The sequence below is a fragment of the Astatotilapia calliptera genome, chromosome 7 (genome assembly GCF_964374335.1).
Source record: "Astatotilapia calliptera chromosome 7, fAstCal68.1, whole genome shotgun sequence".
Taxonomy (NCBI): domain Eukaryota; kingdom Metazoa; phylum Chordata; class Actinopteri; order Cichliformes; family Cichlidae; genus Astatotilapia; species Astatotilapia calliptera.
This window is the reverse complement of record NC_137428.1, coordinates 37,857,162-37,871,914: the sequence shown is the minus strand read 5'-3', so window position 1 is coordinate 37,871,914 and position 14,753 is coordinate 37,857,162. Positions and strand designations below refer to the sequence as shown.

General features: G+C 40.0%; 1 protein-coding gene across 6 annotated transcripts in view; it reads left to right on the top strand.

Moving 5' to 3' along the window:
* Window positions 1-14,753, top strand: part of shroom3 (shroom family member 3) — an 80,131-nt gene that overhangs the window by 46,715 nt on the left and 18,663 nt on the right. For 5 of the 6 annotated variants that reach the window (XM_080303624.1, XM_026174513.2, XM_026174515.2 and 2 more), the window contains 4 exons: window positions 7,346-7,471; window positions 11,388-11,600; window positions 13,007-13,332; window positions 13,429-13,657. In XM_080303624.1, the coding sequence (XP_080159750.1) occupies window positions 7,346-7,471; window positions 11,388-11,600; window positions 13,007-13,332; window positions 13,429-13,657 (894 nt within the window). Of the gene's footprint in view, window positions 1-2,105; window positions 2,711-7,345; window positions 7,472-11,387; window positions 11,601-13,006; window positions 13,333-13,428; window positions 13,658-14,753 lie in introns of those variants that run through there. The other variant, XM_026174516.2, reaches the window with a different exon arrangement.

Sequence of the window (14,753 nt, the reverse complement as noted above, 5' to 3'; positions counted from 1 at the left end):
AAACTATATGCTGTATTACTGATCCAAACTATATTTAAAATACAATTTTAAATATGATTTCAAGCTCATGTCCGCTTTATATTCTATCTTTGTATGAATAACTACTCGTGAGGAGCTGAATTCCACTACTTTCTGATTGACTGACTTTTTTATACGTATGGAATGGCTTATTACTGAACATATGAATCTGAAGCACTGGTGAAATATACAGATATCACTGAAGATTTCCATAATACAAGTAGCTTCTCTCATGCACACAGCTCTGCAGCATTAGGACAGAAAGGTGAGTTAATTTTTCTAGAACAGAGCTGCAGGTCAGACCATCCTCGGCACCTGATTCAGACAAAGAGAGAGGATTTCCTCGCCGCCTCATCGTCCCTTTCTCTCTGTGATCTCAGATACATTTAATGCCATTCCGATGACACATGACTCCCAGGAAACCCAGCTGTAGGCATCTGCTACTGAAGTGGGAGGAGCTACACTTTCACCTTTTGGTTAAACCTGCAGCAGCTTATACTCATCTTTTAGATATGAAAGCTAAATCAACAATATACAGAATGACATCAGGGATCCGAAACAAACACGTATTTGCAATAGTGCAGGGAAGGTCACCTTCCTAGGTCATCAATAATCCGTCAAATGTCTATAAAGAAGTCTCACTGGTCTTAAAAGAAATTACTGCTACAACTACTGTTAACACTTGTTATTTAGCATTTAAATCCCAAGGATAAAACAAAATGCCAGGTTTTTGTACGGTAATTATATTATCCTTGAAATATTATCCTCCTGAGAAAATTAACAAACTCAGCATAATTCCCCAGAAGGGAGACAGAAACTGGCAACCTCCATTTTTATCCTCGTGAAGTAACTCACCAAGCTCCATCACCATCAGGAGCAAAGAGTTAGTGGATGTGACAGTGTAACAATGCAAGAAATGCATAAATATAGCATTACAAAAACAAATATGTGCATTTTCTTTAACTGCAGTAACATTATGAATATTTCATTCCTTTTAAGAGATTATGACTGGACCGGAAACGCCAACATATGTCTGCGTACGTCAGAGTTATTACTGTTTTACCTCACCCAGTTTGGATTGGTGAAGTATTTGTTAATGTTTCAGCTTGCAAGGCTGAAACATTAACAAACCTGTTGTGTGATAACATGCTTAACGGGGGGGAAAAAAGTCTTTTATGTTTTTAACTTTCCCTAACCTCCGATTGGTGATCCTTAACCTTTTTCAGTACGTCACCAGTCCTTCTGAAAGTGGTCCCCCGAGCAGTCAACAATAATCGGTTTATTGTTCACATTAGGACCACATGCAGCATCATGAGACATCTTTCTCCCTGCGGCTTCAAAATCCGTTTCTCAGCAATTGACTGTTTTCAATAATTCTCTCTTTTTCTGTTTATGTCTCCTCGCCTTTCTTTATCCTCTTCCTCACTGTTCTGCTCCTCTTCCCTTCCTCTCTCACCTTTGGACTTGTTATTGTTTATTTCTCAGTCCCAGACTTGCTCCTAATTTTATTATCCTTTATTTCCTGCCTTTGACTCTGCCAAAACTCCCTACTTATCTGGCTCACTAGCCCTCTTTCTCCTATCAGTTCGTTTTCATACCTACTGCCTCCACCCTGATGGTCTAACCAAACTTTATCTCTCTCCATCCTCCCTCCCATTTTGCTACTCGTTCCATCTCGCCGTTTCTCAGCCTTCCTCTCCCTTTTCCTCCCTCCCTTCTCTCTCTTTCTCTGTCTCTGTCTCTTCTCAGATTCTCAGTGTCTCTCTATTCACACCACATCAACAGCTACTGTCCAGACCGAGCTTTGCCAGGGATGTTTATTTCATGCTTTTATCATACGGCAGCCTAATGACGCATAATTGCTTCATTTGCTTAACGAGCTGGGAGCCGGGGGCCGACACAGCCGGACTCGACCTGATCTGCCATCATCAAACTGAAAGTTGAGCGAAGAGGCAGATCTGAGAGTGGGACAGACAGGCAATAGAGACAGTAGACGCAAGACTTTTTGCAGGAGTTTAGATGGAAAACAGGAGCAAAAAAACCCTCCAAAACAGAGCCGTTGGATAGATTTATGTTGCAGCTTTTTTAAACACACAGATTACACTGAAAAAATTTATTTTTGTTAGTTATGAATAGAAGCAAGGTAGAATGGAGGTAAAAGGTGGAAAAAGCTAAAAAGTACTTTAGAAGTTAAAGAAAAGTATGTCAGGAGAGGACAACCAATAGTTGGAGTAATGAATTAAAGTTCAGTAAAGTAGATTTTAGTTGAGAGTAGATTTCTGTACGGAATATGGCATTTTGCCAGTCTTGCAAAGCATGTAGTTGAAGTTGAGTGGAGTTCAGTAGAAATTGGTTTTTAGAAAGACGTTTTTTAGAAGGGAACACATCAAAGAGTTCCAAGGAGCAAAGGATAAACTGTCTGGAAATGGATCTTCTCGGGACTTTCTAAAAGAAAAAGAAGAACCTCGGGAAGTTTTAAGGAGAAAGCAATAGAGAAGAAACTAGAATAACCTGGACTGTAAGTCGAAGCCATGGAGCTGCTGGAGGCATTCTATCGAAGGAAGCTCAGGAAGAAGCAGAAGAAAACGGAGCTGGGCCGGTCAGACGGGGCCCTGTGTCGGTCACCGTCGGAGGCCAGCGTCAACAGCCTGGCGACCGGCCTCATCTCCAAAGTCCTCAGATTCACCTCCAGGTAAAACAGGGACATGAGTAATTTATGTCCTCAAAGATGAAAGACAGGTTAATGAAAACAGGCCAGAATTTGGTTTGTTTGAGGTTAGGAATGGTTGCGGTTTGCTAAAAGACTTGTGTTAAAAGTTTGTATAGTTTAAACAAAATTCAAGCTTTGCACGTACACAGTACTTGCAAACCACAATCAATAGTCAAAGAGGATGAATGGATATTTTTAAAGATTGTTTTCTGGAATTTTTTGGCTTTATTGGATTGCGTGGCAGTGAAAACAGACAGGAAACTGAGGAGAAAGAACAGGAAGTGCATCTGAGAGATTGTGATAAACTTAGGTTCATATTGCTGTGCTGCTTATTCAAAAATATTGAAGTTGACAACTGTAAAATAAAACCTTAACTAATATTAGAACATCTTAATCCATCTATAAAAATTCTTAAAAACGCAGTGACTTAGAAGACAAGAGAAAAGTCATTAATCTAACTTGTGTTAAGTTGCAGGAAGCCTGAATTGTTAATTGCTGATAAATCTAAGAAAACTGTAGCCACCTTTAGCCACAGCCCAGAGAATCTCAGAAATCAAACAAACAATCAGGGCTACGCATCGATAATTTGGATAAAGGTTGCAGCCAGATTTTCAAATTTTAGACCCTCTGTCGAAATGTTTATGACTTGCAGTAACATTGACGACCTCACCAGTGACCTTTTTAGGGTCTCAGAATCTTCCTTTTGGAGATTTTCCATCTGAATTCCTGCATACAGAAATTGTTGGTGGAACCCACCCTAAAAAGAAAACCTCCCTGTTCAGTAACATAGTAATGGAGTTATTTTATCTGGTCTCTTATTGGAGTTTAATTTAATTAATGATGGTCATCATTTCTGGTTAAAAATGGTCACAAATATGAGGAAAATAGGTAACTGTATCAATGCTTTTATTTTGTGGAGCATTCATGCTTAGTGTCACAGTCACATCCCAAAGGAAGCCCCCACCAACAAGTCAAATCTATCAAGACCAACTAAAATGAGAACCATAAGTCAAAACCAGCAGGACCTTCTCTAAGCTACGACTAAACTAGAACGTCTTTCCTGAGGTTTTAAACCTAATATTGGGATTTGTTAAATAATGTTTGGTGTGTGAGCTTTGAATCTTCCAATTAACTGCAACTGACTTTGTAAATTGTATGGGACAAGGATGATACCGTCTTACTGTGAACACAGGGCCAAAATGAAGATAAAAATACACTTTGTTATACTTTAGAATCAGAGTGAACAGTAGTCAAAGGAGCTTGCAAAGAAAAGCATCTGGACTTCTTTAAGTTGCTTGAAGACGTTTCACCTCTCATCCGAGAAGCTTCTTCAGTTCTAAGGTCAAATGGTGGGGGGGATACTCCCACTAAGTTTATATCTGGGACTCCCCACCATTTGACCTTAGAACTGAAGAAGCTTCTCGGATGAGAGGTGAAACGTCTTCAAGCAACTTAAAGAAGTCCAGACGCTTTTCTTTGCAAGCTCCTTTGACTACGATGACCTGGATGACTGAGAACCTTCACAGAAAGAGTAAACAGTACATTCTCTGCAGAGCTAATAGAAAGGGTGTAAATGTGTATATGTACATCGGTGATGATAAAGTGTTGAGGTATTCCAGTCATGTCCTGTCATTATCCAGGTTCCTGTGGTTCAGAGACATACAGGCTTTCATGTCTCTGTCTCCTACTTAGTCAGATAAAATCATTTCCTGTTTATCTGTGAGCATAAATACAGAGCAGGAGGATATGTCAAATATGAGTATCGGTGGAAATTATTTTAACGTCAGTATCCCTGTAATCATAACTCATCTGCCAACACGTTCAGAGTATGATGATGGTGATGTGATAACGTTTAGCCCTGCAAACAAAAATATGATAATTATCCCTGAAACAATATCTGTGTTTTTTCTAACCAGCTTCAATATTTACCCCGATTTAGTGTGTTTGCATGTGAGATTCAAAAATAAGTTGTGGGAAATCACGACAGTAAAGACACCGGTTTATAATTTTTACATTCTGGCTTGTGATGGAGTCCATTATAGCATTTTTCAACCTTAACTACTTTATATGCTACTGAGGAGCTAAACTTTTATTTTGACTCTGTGGCTGTTTTAACTGCTCTCATTTCAAACTTAACTATTAATATTGTAACCTCCAGGTAACAGGTATGCAAAGCTTTAAAATAAATGTAGATGCAGAAAAGATTACTTTGCTAACGAAATCTACTAAAATGAAAGATTGTGCCATCATGAAACATCCACATAACTTTAGTTTTCACTTGTTCTTAATTCAGTTTGACTCTGTCTAACATAAAACAAGTCATCATAGGTACTGCCACTGATCTGAGCCCAGAGCGTTAACCTCTAAACAACCACCCAAGGTATTGTTAAGCTTGCATTTAGCCACATGTTAGAAAGGTGCTGCCTGTCAAATAAAGTCCTGTGTTATTTGATCTAACAGTTCTTCCAAGATTTTCCTTTCGGTTTGAAATATACTTAAAATATCATAGGAGGACAGAAATTATCCCAAACTTAATCCTAAAAAGGAATGCTAAATTGAATATCTTATCTAGAAGTTATAACAATGTGACTACACATATTAGAGAGCTAGTCACCTACTGGATTGTTAAACATTAAAACACTGTAATGAATGACCACTTGGAAGCTGTGTCTTAAAGCATTTCATTGTGATTATTACTTTTTATGTGTATTATTAAATTTCCTGGTGTTGTCGTCCATTCATTGAAACACTTCAGTAACTTTTTTCCTTCCTTGGAAATGGAAGAAAGAGGCAGAGATAGGCAGAAGGTGAGTCAGATCTCAGTGGAATGAGGCCGTGCAGCTGTGTGCGCATGTGGGAGGACGCAGTGGGATAATATTTAATGCTGAATTGATCGGGGGGGTTCCATCTCTGATAATAATCTCTTTTCAGGGGTTGAATCCCTGCAGTGATTTGAAGCATCTAATGGCTCTATGAATGAAGATATGTGCAGAGTGAAAGGGGACAGATATGGTTAAATTATAAACTGGGAATGTGGTTTAATGTTGTATGTGGTGCAGCTTTTTGTAAAAATCCTCACTGCTACCTAATACACAGCATGTATATGAGAATTACATAAGAACTGTCACTGTGCTACATTAAAATTAAAGTTTTAGAAAAAAAAATTGCAGTTAGTGTGAGTACACCAACATCTGTTTAGCTCAAAGTACAGATGAATTTGTCAACTTTGTCTGAGGTCAGCCTAACAGTGTCGCATGAAGTGAAACCGCTACAGAAGAACCAAAATTCAGATTCACTCAACAGAACCAAGAAATGTTTAACAGGCCCCCCAAGCAACAAAAAGAAAAAGAAATATTCTGGTTTTATCCATCAGTTTATCCATAGCTGATTCAACTTTCTCAGAGAAAATTGGGCAAAAAATGTGCTGTTTTGGATCATTGTTAACCTTCCAGTGATTCATGATCCTCAAGAATCCAGAAACCAACTGAACTGCTGAAATATTTAGTTGATTGGTTAAATATGATGCCACAAATCAAATTATGATATCATATAAACAAGAGCCCCGAGGGAGTTGCCTGTTTTGCCTATCTGTCATGACTTTTTGGAAGAATTTCTCAATCATATGATGTTTCTTTTTTTTCTTTTTTTGAAAAAGAACATTTAATCCTCCATACAGCAAGACGATTGTTGTGCAAGAACGTATGAAAAGAAAGCTTTTTGTTCTGTCCATTTTGCAGATGCTTGAAAAACGTGTGTAACACATGTGTAACAAGCAGCTGAGCAGCTGATTCATTGTTTGATTAGAGTGAAATGTAATGTGATTCCTGTATTGTGTTGCTTTTAAATGCATTACCCACAGGGAGGTTGGGCTCAGGTTATGGTTGGTTAAGATTGGTCTGAGTTAGATTTAGATTAGGGTTGGGCTGGATTTTGATAATGGTGTCTTACCTGAATTCGTACATTAGGCTTGGATTGGACTGGAGTTTGGTTAAGATTTGAGGGGTTTTGGGTAACAGCTGGGTTGGATTTTTGATGATAGTGGTTGACCTGGAACTGGGTTAAATTAGGCTTTGTGCTTAGCTTTATCTTGGACTGGGGGTTAGATTAGGATTGGGTTTATATTGAATTTGAGGGCTTTGCTCGGATTGGATCGGAATTTAGGTCACAATCGGGTCTGAGGTTGAATGTTGCGGTGGGTTGGGTTTTAAGTTAGAATAGTTTTTGGTTTGGTTGATAGCGGCTGAGCTGGAACTTTGGTTAGGTTTTATCTTTAGCTTTATCTTACATTTGGACCCTGGATTAGGATCGGCTTGGACTACAGATGGGTTTGGGTTGGGGTGAGTGTAGATGATAATGGCCAATCTGGATTTGCGGATAAGTCTTGGAGTCTGGCTTGGATTGGGATACCTGGGTTTGGGTTGGAATGGGTTTGGATGATAGTGGCTGATGATGTTAAAGTCTGGTCAGAAATAGAGGTGAGGCTGGCTTACCCTGCACTATCCTTCACAGCTAACTAAACCCTGAAAACACACTCTTAATCACAGCATTTAGAAATGGAGGTCACACTGTCCAGTACTTCACACACTCTAAATCCCTCTCTCTGTTTTCACCCTACAGACGCACTGAGCCGGCATCTCGTCCTCATTCATGGCATTCATCGAAGCTCGATGAAGGCCAGCAGGAGCTGGACCCGGGAGCAATGGACAGCATGAGCAGCACGTGGCACCACAACTACCACGCCAGGTTAGTGTTTCTTATATATATCTAATGATTATCTAAGCCCCTGATGTTCAGTATATTATCATTTTCACCATTTCCTGAGTGAGATTTTGCTCAAGTTTTGATTTTTAATTGAATATTGTCAGTTCATGCTGGGATATGTCATTAAACCAAACATCCTCCTGTTTCAAACAAATGCATCTTCATTACTGGCCTCAGATATCTGGTCATCACTACATATGAAAAAAGTAAATCTCCTTTCTTTTAACATTTCAAACATCCAGACATTAAAGAAGTTAATAACTGGAGAAGTCAGTAGAGTCAAAGATAACTTGACTTGTAGATTCAGTGGATGCTTGTTCTTGGAGGTAGGAAGGCAATAATATTGTGGTAATTAACACATATACACATTTATGCTCATTCCAGTAAATGCGATAACAGCACTTGAGCTGCTGATCATCAGCTTTAGAACTGCGTTTACAACCAGCAGCTGTGGCAAATAACCCTCCTTACAGGCGCACCCTGCAGGTAATAGCACTTATCGATCTGCTGTCAAAATAAGAGCCTGAGACCTGCCTGACCTCAAACATTTCCAGCACAGTCTGAGGACATGTTTAGAAGTCTGGATTGTAGGTTTACTCAACAACACTATCTGTAAGTCACTCAGAAGGTCAAAGTTCATGGTTGCAGACACTCACGTGATGTCTTGTGTCTCATCTCAGGCCAATATACATGCATAGTCTAGTCTAAAGACCCCGTGTGATACAGCCACGCTTCCTTCATTTTTGTGTTATTTAAAAGCTAATCTTATTTTACAAAATGTTATTTATAAATTTTGCCTTAGAATGTTGGTGTTTCTTTTTTTGTCATGACCAACTTAATGTTTAAGACCCTGTGGTGCATAACAGAACAGACAAGAGACACAGCTGCTTATTGCTGTCTCACAAAGGATGTGAACTTTGACCCCCTGAATCCTGGAGTGTCTAAAAGCCAGTTTGTCTGCACCACTAGCGGCCTCTGAAGTTCCTTTTATATCCATGCTTAATGATCTACTACACTCTGAAATGTGTAGTAGAAACCTATGCAACATTTGGACTTGAGCTCGGTCGACACTTTCCTAATGAGTTCATGGGCTCAGTCACTCATTTCGGGTCATAGTGAATAAAGCATTGCGTATTTGGTAAATTTTGGTTAACCCTGAGGTTTCTAAAGGAGAATTATATGAGGTGTGTTCAGTGATGAATGACTTGCCATTGACAAGCAGATGGAGAAAAAAGACATTTTGAAGCTTGAGGCTTCAAAACAGAACGTTGTCCTTCAGTTCTTGTTTTATTTTGAAAGTTAGAGCCTCACGTGGCTTTCTGTATTTTTACTTCTTCCTTTGTTTGTTTTATTTGGGGGTTTTTTTTCCTATCCTGAGTTCACCTGTTTCTTATTATCCTTCTTTCACTGCTGTGTATTTAATTATTATGTTTCCCCTCAGTCTTTACCAAGTGGTGGTCTCTACTAACCCTGATTCCCTTCTTTTGCATTTTTGTTGTTTTATATCATTTACTGTATTAGCAACAGCCTGCCTCATCATGCAGGGTGTTTATGAGTAATAAAGTTCCTTCTTTTTCATCCACCTTTCTCCATCTGTCTGCATACTTGGATCCACTTTAGTCCTTTCTGAAGAATGGTGATAGTAGCTGACATGGCTGAACTTGGACATTTTAACATGAGACTCACATTTGAAGCCAGCACTGCCACTTTCACATTGGCTGAATTTTTCATCCCCCAGAGGTTGCCCTTTGGCTGGAGCCTATCACAGTTGACACTGGAGGTCACAGGCACCATGGCCAGTTAACTTTACATGTTTTATGTGAAGTGGACCTGCTGGTCAAAGGAAGTTACATCACTGATTCTTTGAAGCACCAGTGAGAGGGAAAATAAAAGCCTCTGATGTGGCTGTGAGGGAGAACGGAGCATTGGCGTTCCTTAAGCCCACCTCCCCCCTCTTTTAGGTCCCATGGAAACCCCTACTCATCCACCCACACAAACACAAACCCACATACACTCACACACTTGGTTGTCCTGATGTAGCATAATATTTTTTGCATTCCTTAATCCCCTGAGTAGAGGTGGGATTAAAACACAGAGAATGAGACATCCAGCTGACGAAGAGATGGATGCTGAAAGTGAAGTTAGACTCACAGAAGTCCGTGAACACAACCAGACGCTGTCCTCTTTTTCCACAGTCGTAATCGCATTGTGTTCGGTTGAAGGACTTGGTGGGTCAAACTGTGACGTCAATGCACATTTACATTCCAGTCAGTCATTCAGAGTGAGGTAGCGGTGCATTCGGCTGCGGATCACCAGCTTTACAACTGCTGGTTGTAAAGAACGCACACCTCATCATGTCGGCGTTCTGGCCCTTTTTTTCTCTAAGAGCCTGAGTCACTTTCAAAGAGATGCTACAATGCCAGTCTGAGCAGTGTGTCAGCTCTCCACTCGAGCATAAGACCGAACATTTGTGCTGTGCAACAGGGGCTTCTTCAGGATGCTTTTTTTTATGTGGGGTGGCACGAACAAAGTAAGGGGAGCACGGGAAATCAGAATATTTGATCCTAAATAAATTCAGGGTAGAAATCTGGTGTAGAAAACACAGGCCAACGTTTTCAGGCTTGTGCAGCTGGGTGCACTCATACAGTGAATGTTTTGCAGTGCCACTTTTGGAAAGTTTGCAAGATCTGCAGAGTAGAGTTTATGTTACTGGAAAGTTTTTTCAAGTATTTTGCAAAGTGGTGAAACAAACCTTTCTGCTTCAAAATATACTTAAAGCAAAAGTGCTCATTACACAGAATCATTAACATAGATCACAGTTATTGATTTATTAATGTTTATGTCACTCTAATGTAGCATTTGGAGTTGATTTAATCACGTATGTACAACTGGGTAACTTTATCTATAATATAAGCAGTAACTAAAGCTCTAGAATGGATGATATGGGGGAGGGGAGAAAAAAAGCTTTCATCTCACCTTTAACAACAATCCAACCATCACAGAAATGTATCGTTACCAAGAGCCATTCAATGAGATTTCCAACGTTATCAACACCATCTTCTCTTTCTATATGTTTCTAAAAAAATAAATGATGATCCACGCCACTGTGAGGGGGGACAGTCTCTTATACTTGAAGAGATTCATGCATTCTGTGAGAAAACATTTGTTCTTGTTGGGATAATTTCCTTTAAACTCACTCTTTATCTCATTAGTAGTAGTTACATGCATCAGTATATTACTACAGCACTATACAGTATATCTCCCCTTACTATATGATTTCTCCCAGAAAGTCCTTTAAGAAAAAGTCTAATTCTGCAGTAGGCAGATGGTGCGAATCATACAACTGTGGCACATCAAGCCACAGCTAACCACCAGCGCAGCTGATCCAGTTAATCCACAGCTGCACTGGTGGTTAGGAAAGACAAAACTGTCAGCAGACCATGTCATGAAAGCATGAGCCCGAGTGAGTCATCTTTCCACAGTTGTTTAAGGCAAACATGACACCAAGAAAGCTAAAAAGACACTTGGAAATCAAACATCTCTTCAAAGAGAGGCTTGGCTTCACTACAAACAGTGCTGAATCAGAGGCAGCAAGCCCATTTGTTGGACTGTGTGAAAGTGTCTCATAAGGAGATGGAAGCATGTTATTGACCACTGGAGTGGTGACTCTTGTGCATAAAAAAGAAATTGAGATGTAATGCGGTGTCCAGATGTTGAGGCTGGGATGTCCAAAATGCCCTTCATGGTTCAAAGTCATCGTCATTGTCCCACTAAGGGAAATTTTGACAAAATAGCTACAAACTAGCAACATCTCCCCAGCCTCAGCTGTCCTTTGTGATTGGTTCTAATTAGATTTTACTGAAATGAAGCACTAAATGTAAGAGTTGTTGTCTCTCAGTGTCTCGACCAACGATCTCTCCGGCGGATTCGACTCTGGCTACCTGAGGAAGAGTCCGGACCAGTACAGCTCCAGGGGCAGCATGGACAGTCTGGACCATCCCCAGTCCTCCCAGCTTCACTCTGGAGCTCAGCACCAGCACTCACTGGCCCACCACAGACTCAGTGGACCCCACCCGGCCTACTCCTCCTGCCACCAGCTGTCCTCAGCCAGGTGCATAAACCAAACACTCCTCAGCAATTGTTAGGTATAAGCTGAAAAGTCAGTCTAACAGCAACTCCAATACTAATTTGTATATAAATCATTTGTCAGTTTTACCTTCAGAATGTAAAACTGACGTTACATTGAAGGCACAAAGAGAGGCATCCAGCCCTTTTTATATATTTTTACTTATTTGAAACATCCAAATGTGAGACTAATGGCAAAGTAAATTACGCTACGTTCACACTGCAGGTCTTAATGCTCAATTCCGATTTTTTGATCAAATCCGATTTTTTTTGTCTGCTTGTTCACACTACAAATAAAATGTGACAGCAAATGCGCTCTAGTGTGAACCCTCAAAGTGGCCCACATACGTAAAAGAAGACGTCACACACGTGCTCTGTTTTAGACCCAGACCAAACAGTATTGTTTGACTGATGTCCCTTACTATAAAGACTTGTTTCGGACTTTACGTTTCCCAATTTTGCTTTAAGTTGTAAAGTTATTTTGTTATTTACAAATGGCCTAATAATTATCCTTATTGCTGTTTTAGAGAGGAGCGGTGCTTCAAAGGATAGTTGCAGATTTCTGTCAGAATCTGCAGATTATACAGTACAAATAAAATGTTCACGTTTCTCCAACATTGTCTTCCAAACAGTTTCACTAACATCTACACTGGATGGCCAGGAAGTGTTCACGATGTCTTCTCGGGCGCTTCTCCGGCGCTGATAATTGGCGTCTGTCTTGTGTCAGTGACGTAAAAGACGGATTTAATGCGACCTGACCGTTCAAACAGCAGTCGCTTTCTAAAACATCAGATATGTATCGGATTCAGTACCACATACAAAAGTGACCCAGATCGGATTTGAAAATATCGGATTTGTGCTGTTCACACTGTCATACCATGATCGGATATGGGTCGCATATCGTCAAAAAAGTTGGATTGATGCGCTTTCACCTGCAGTGTGAACGTAGCCTTAGAGGTCTTTTGAAACTGAATAGCTAGGTCTTCAAAATTTACCTGCTTAGCATGTTGCCCAAATAGAACTTAACCCTAAACCTGGACCTGTCCCTGGTTCAGTCACTGATGGCCTGGTGGTTTTAAAGAGGTTGTCTTTGAACCAATTAAACTTAGGTTACATTTAAGCCACTTGGTAAACCAGCCTAGTTCCAGAAAGTAGAAGATAATGCCTTTCAAATCAAGTTACAGGGATTTGGTGTGCAGTTGGGTTAAAAGCTCTGTCTGGGTATATTAAATGGGGAAAAAAAAGTTCCAGAAATATTCCCTAACTCTAAACATGTTACTGACAACCTGATGGATATTACATTAAATCTCTGTATGCTTATCCTTTGAACTAAACCTTAATCAGTGAGATCGGGACTAGTGTCACAGTCTTGAACTACTTGTTGTGTTCCAGGTCGTCCAACAGCATTGAACACTTGCACAGCAAGAGAGACTCTGCCTATTACTCTTTCTCCACTAGCTCCAGCATCCAAGAATACCACGCCTCCACCCCCTCAATCAGCACAGAGCGCTCCAGTTCACTGGACACCGTCCCTCAGAGAGCAGGGGGAAGTGGCGAGACGCACCAGGCTGACATGCGTTATGCCCCGTCAGTTTACGACACCCAGCAGGGCATCTTTCAGGAGCGCGAGCTGAGCTCCAACTCTGCCGTGTTCTTACGTAACAGCGACTCCAGAAGCGGGGGCGGAGCCAGGTCAGGGATAGTTCGAGATCTGGAAGGTAAAGTTTCTGTTACTGGAATGTTTTTCATGTTTTCAGGTATGGTAACTTTGATTCAGTAACGTCATTGTTTGTCCATGGTACTCTTGGTTTCAGGTTCAGTTAGCGGGGTTTGTTACCGTGGCAGCAGCAGCAGCAGCGGTGGTGCACCGGCATCAAACAGACACAGTGTAGGACCAATATGGGCCCCGGCAGCCAACCGCAGCTCCTATGAGAACCTGAAGGGGGCGCCTGCTCCACCAAGGCGCAGTGATAGCTATGCCGTTATCAGGAGCCACGAGAGACCAAACTCCTGGTCCAGTCTGGAGCACGCCAGATCACTACGGTAACCAGGTTCCATGAAGTTAGAGTGAACATTGATTCTCATTCAGTGCTTCACAAATTTATTTGAGCGACACCCAATGTATGGTTTATGACACAGCAACCCTAAATTAACCGTATTGGTCATTTTAATGGTTAATCCAGCAGCATGAGAAGGCTCTTTAATGAAAATGTTGTTTTTAATGTTAAAATACAGTTATTGTTCTTAATAATGCATGTTCAAATGTATTGCTTTAGCAAATAAAAAAAATCACATTTTTTGATTAAAATGTCAAATTACAGTTACTTACTTGCATTCCTGAACAGAAAAAAATAGTTTTAGTGGCTTAGTGGTGTGCTTGATTAATTTCTGACTTCTCAGAGAAATCCAGTGTCATCATCTTTTATTTCAGTATAATAATTTACTATATTGCACAATATTTCTATTTAATACAATATTGTATCAAGCCATGTGGCTTACTGGATAGAATAAGTCCATTTCACTTTCACTTTTTTTTTCCTTTGAACTTGGGGCACCAAGTTATTGAGAAGTGTTTTTCTTTGAAGCTTTGCCAAGTAAGAATTTAATTATTTTGATTTTACAATGCTTTACAATAACTTGCAGTTTGCAGTGGGAAAAGATGAACTAAGCATGTGTCACAATATGATATGTTATGTTATGACACAACATTATAAAATCCAACTTGCCACACTACAGTACTGTGTTCATACATTGTGATTACAATGTGATATCATATGCTACGTAATGGTAACATGGTGTGCTTTGTTATGATACAATAATGTGTAATGCAATGTGATATAATTTATCTAAATCTAAAATAATCTAAAATAACTGACATGGAGTGATACAATGCAATATGATACCATGCTTTATGATATTCAGTACAACATATTAAAATATACAACTCTACAATTCAACATGCTGTACCCAAGAACCATCTGCTTTTTATATAGCACATCCTGGTACAACACAATAGATTGGTGCTGCACTATAAGCTGCAGTATGAGTCAATATAATGCAGAGTGTTATTATGTAATACTGTATAATACAGACAGTGTGCAGAATGGCGCCATGTGTTTGTAAAGCAGCCATATCCGAT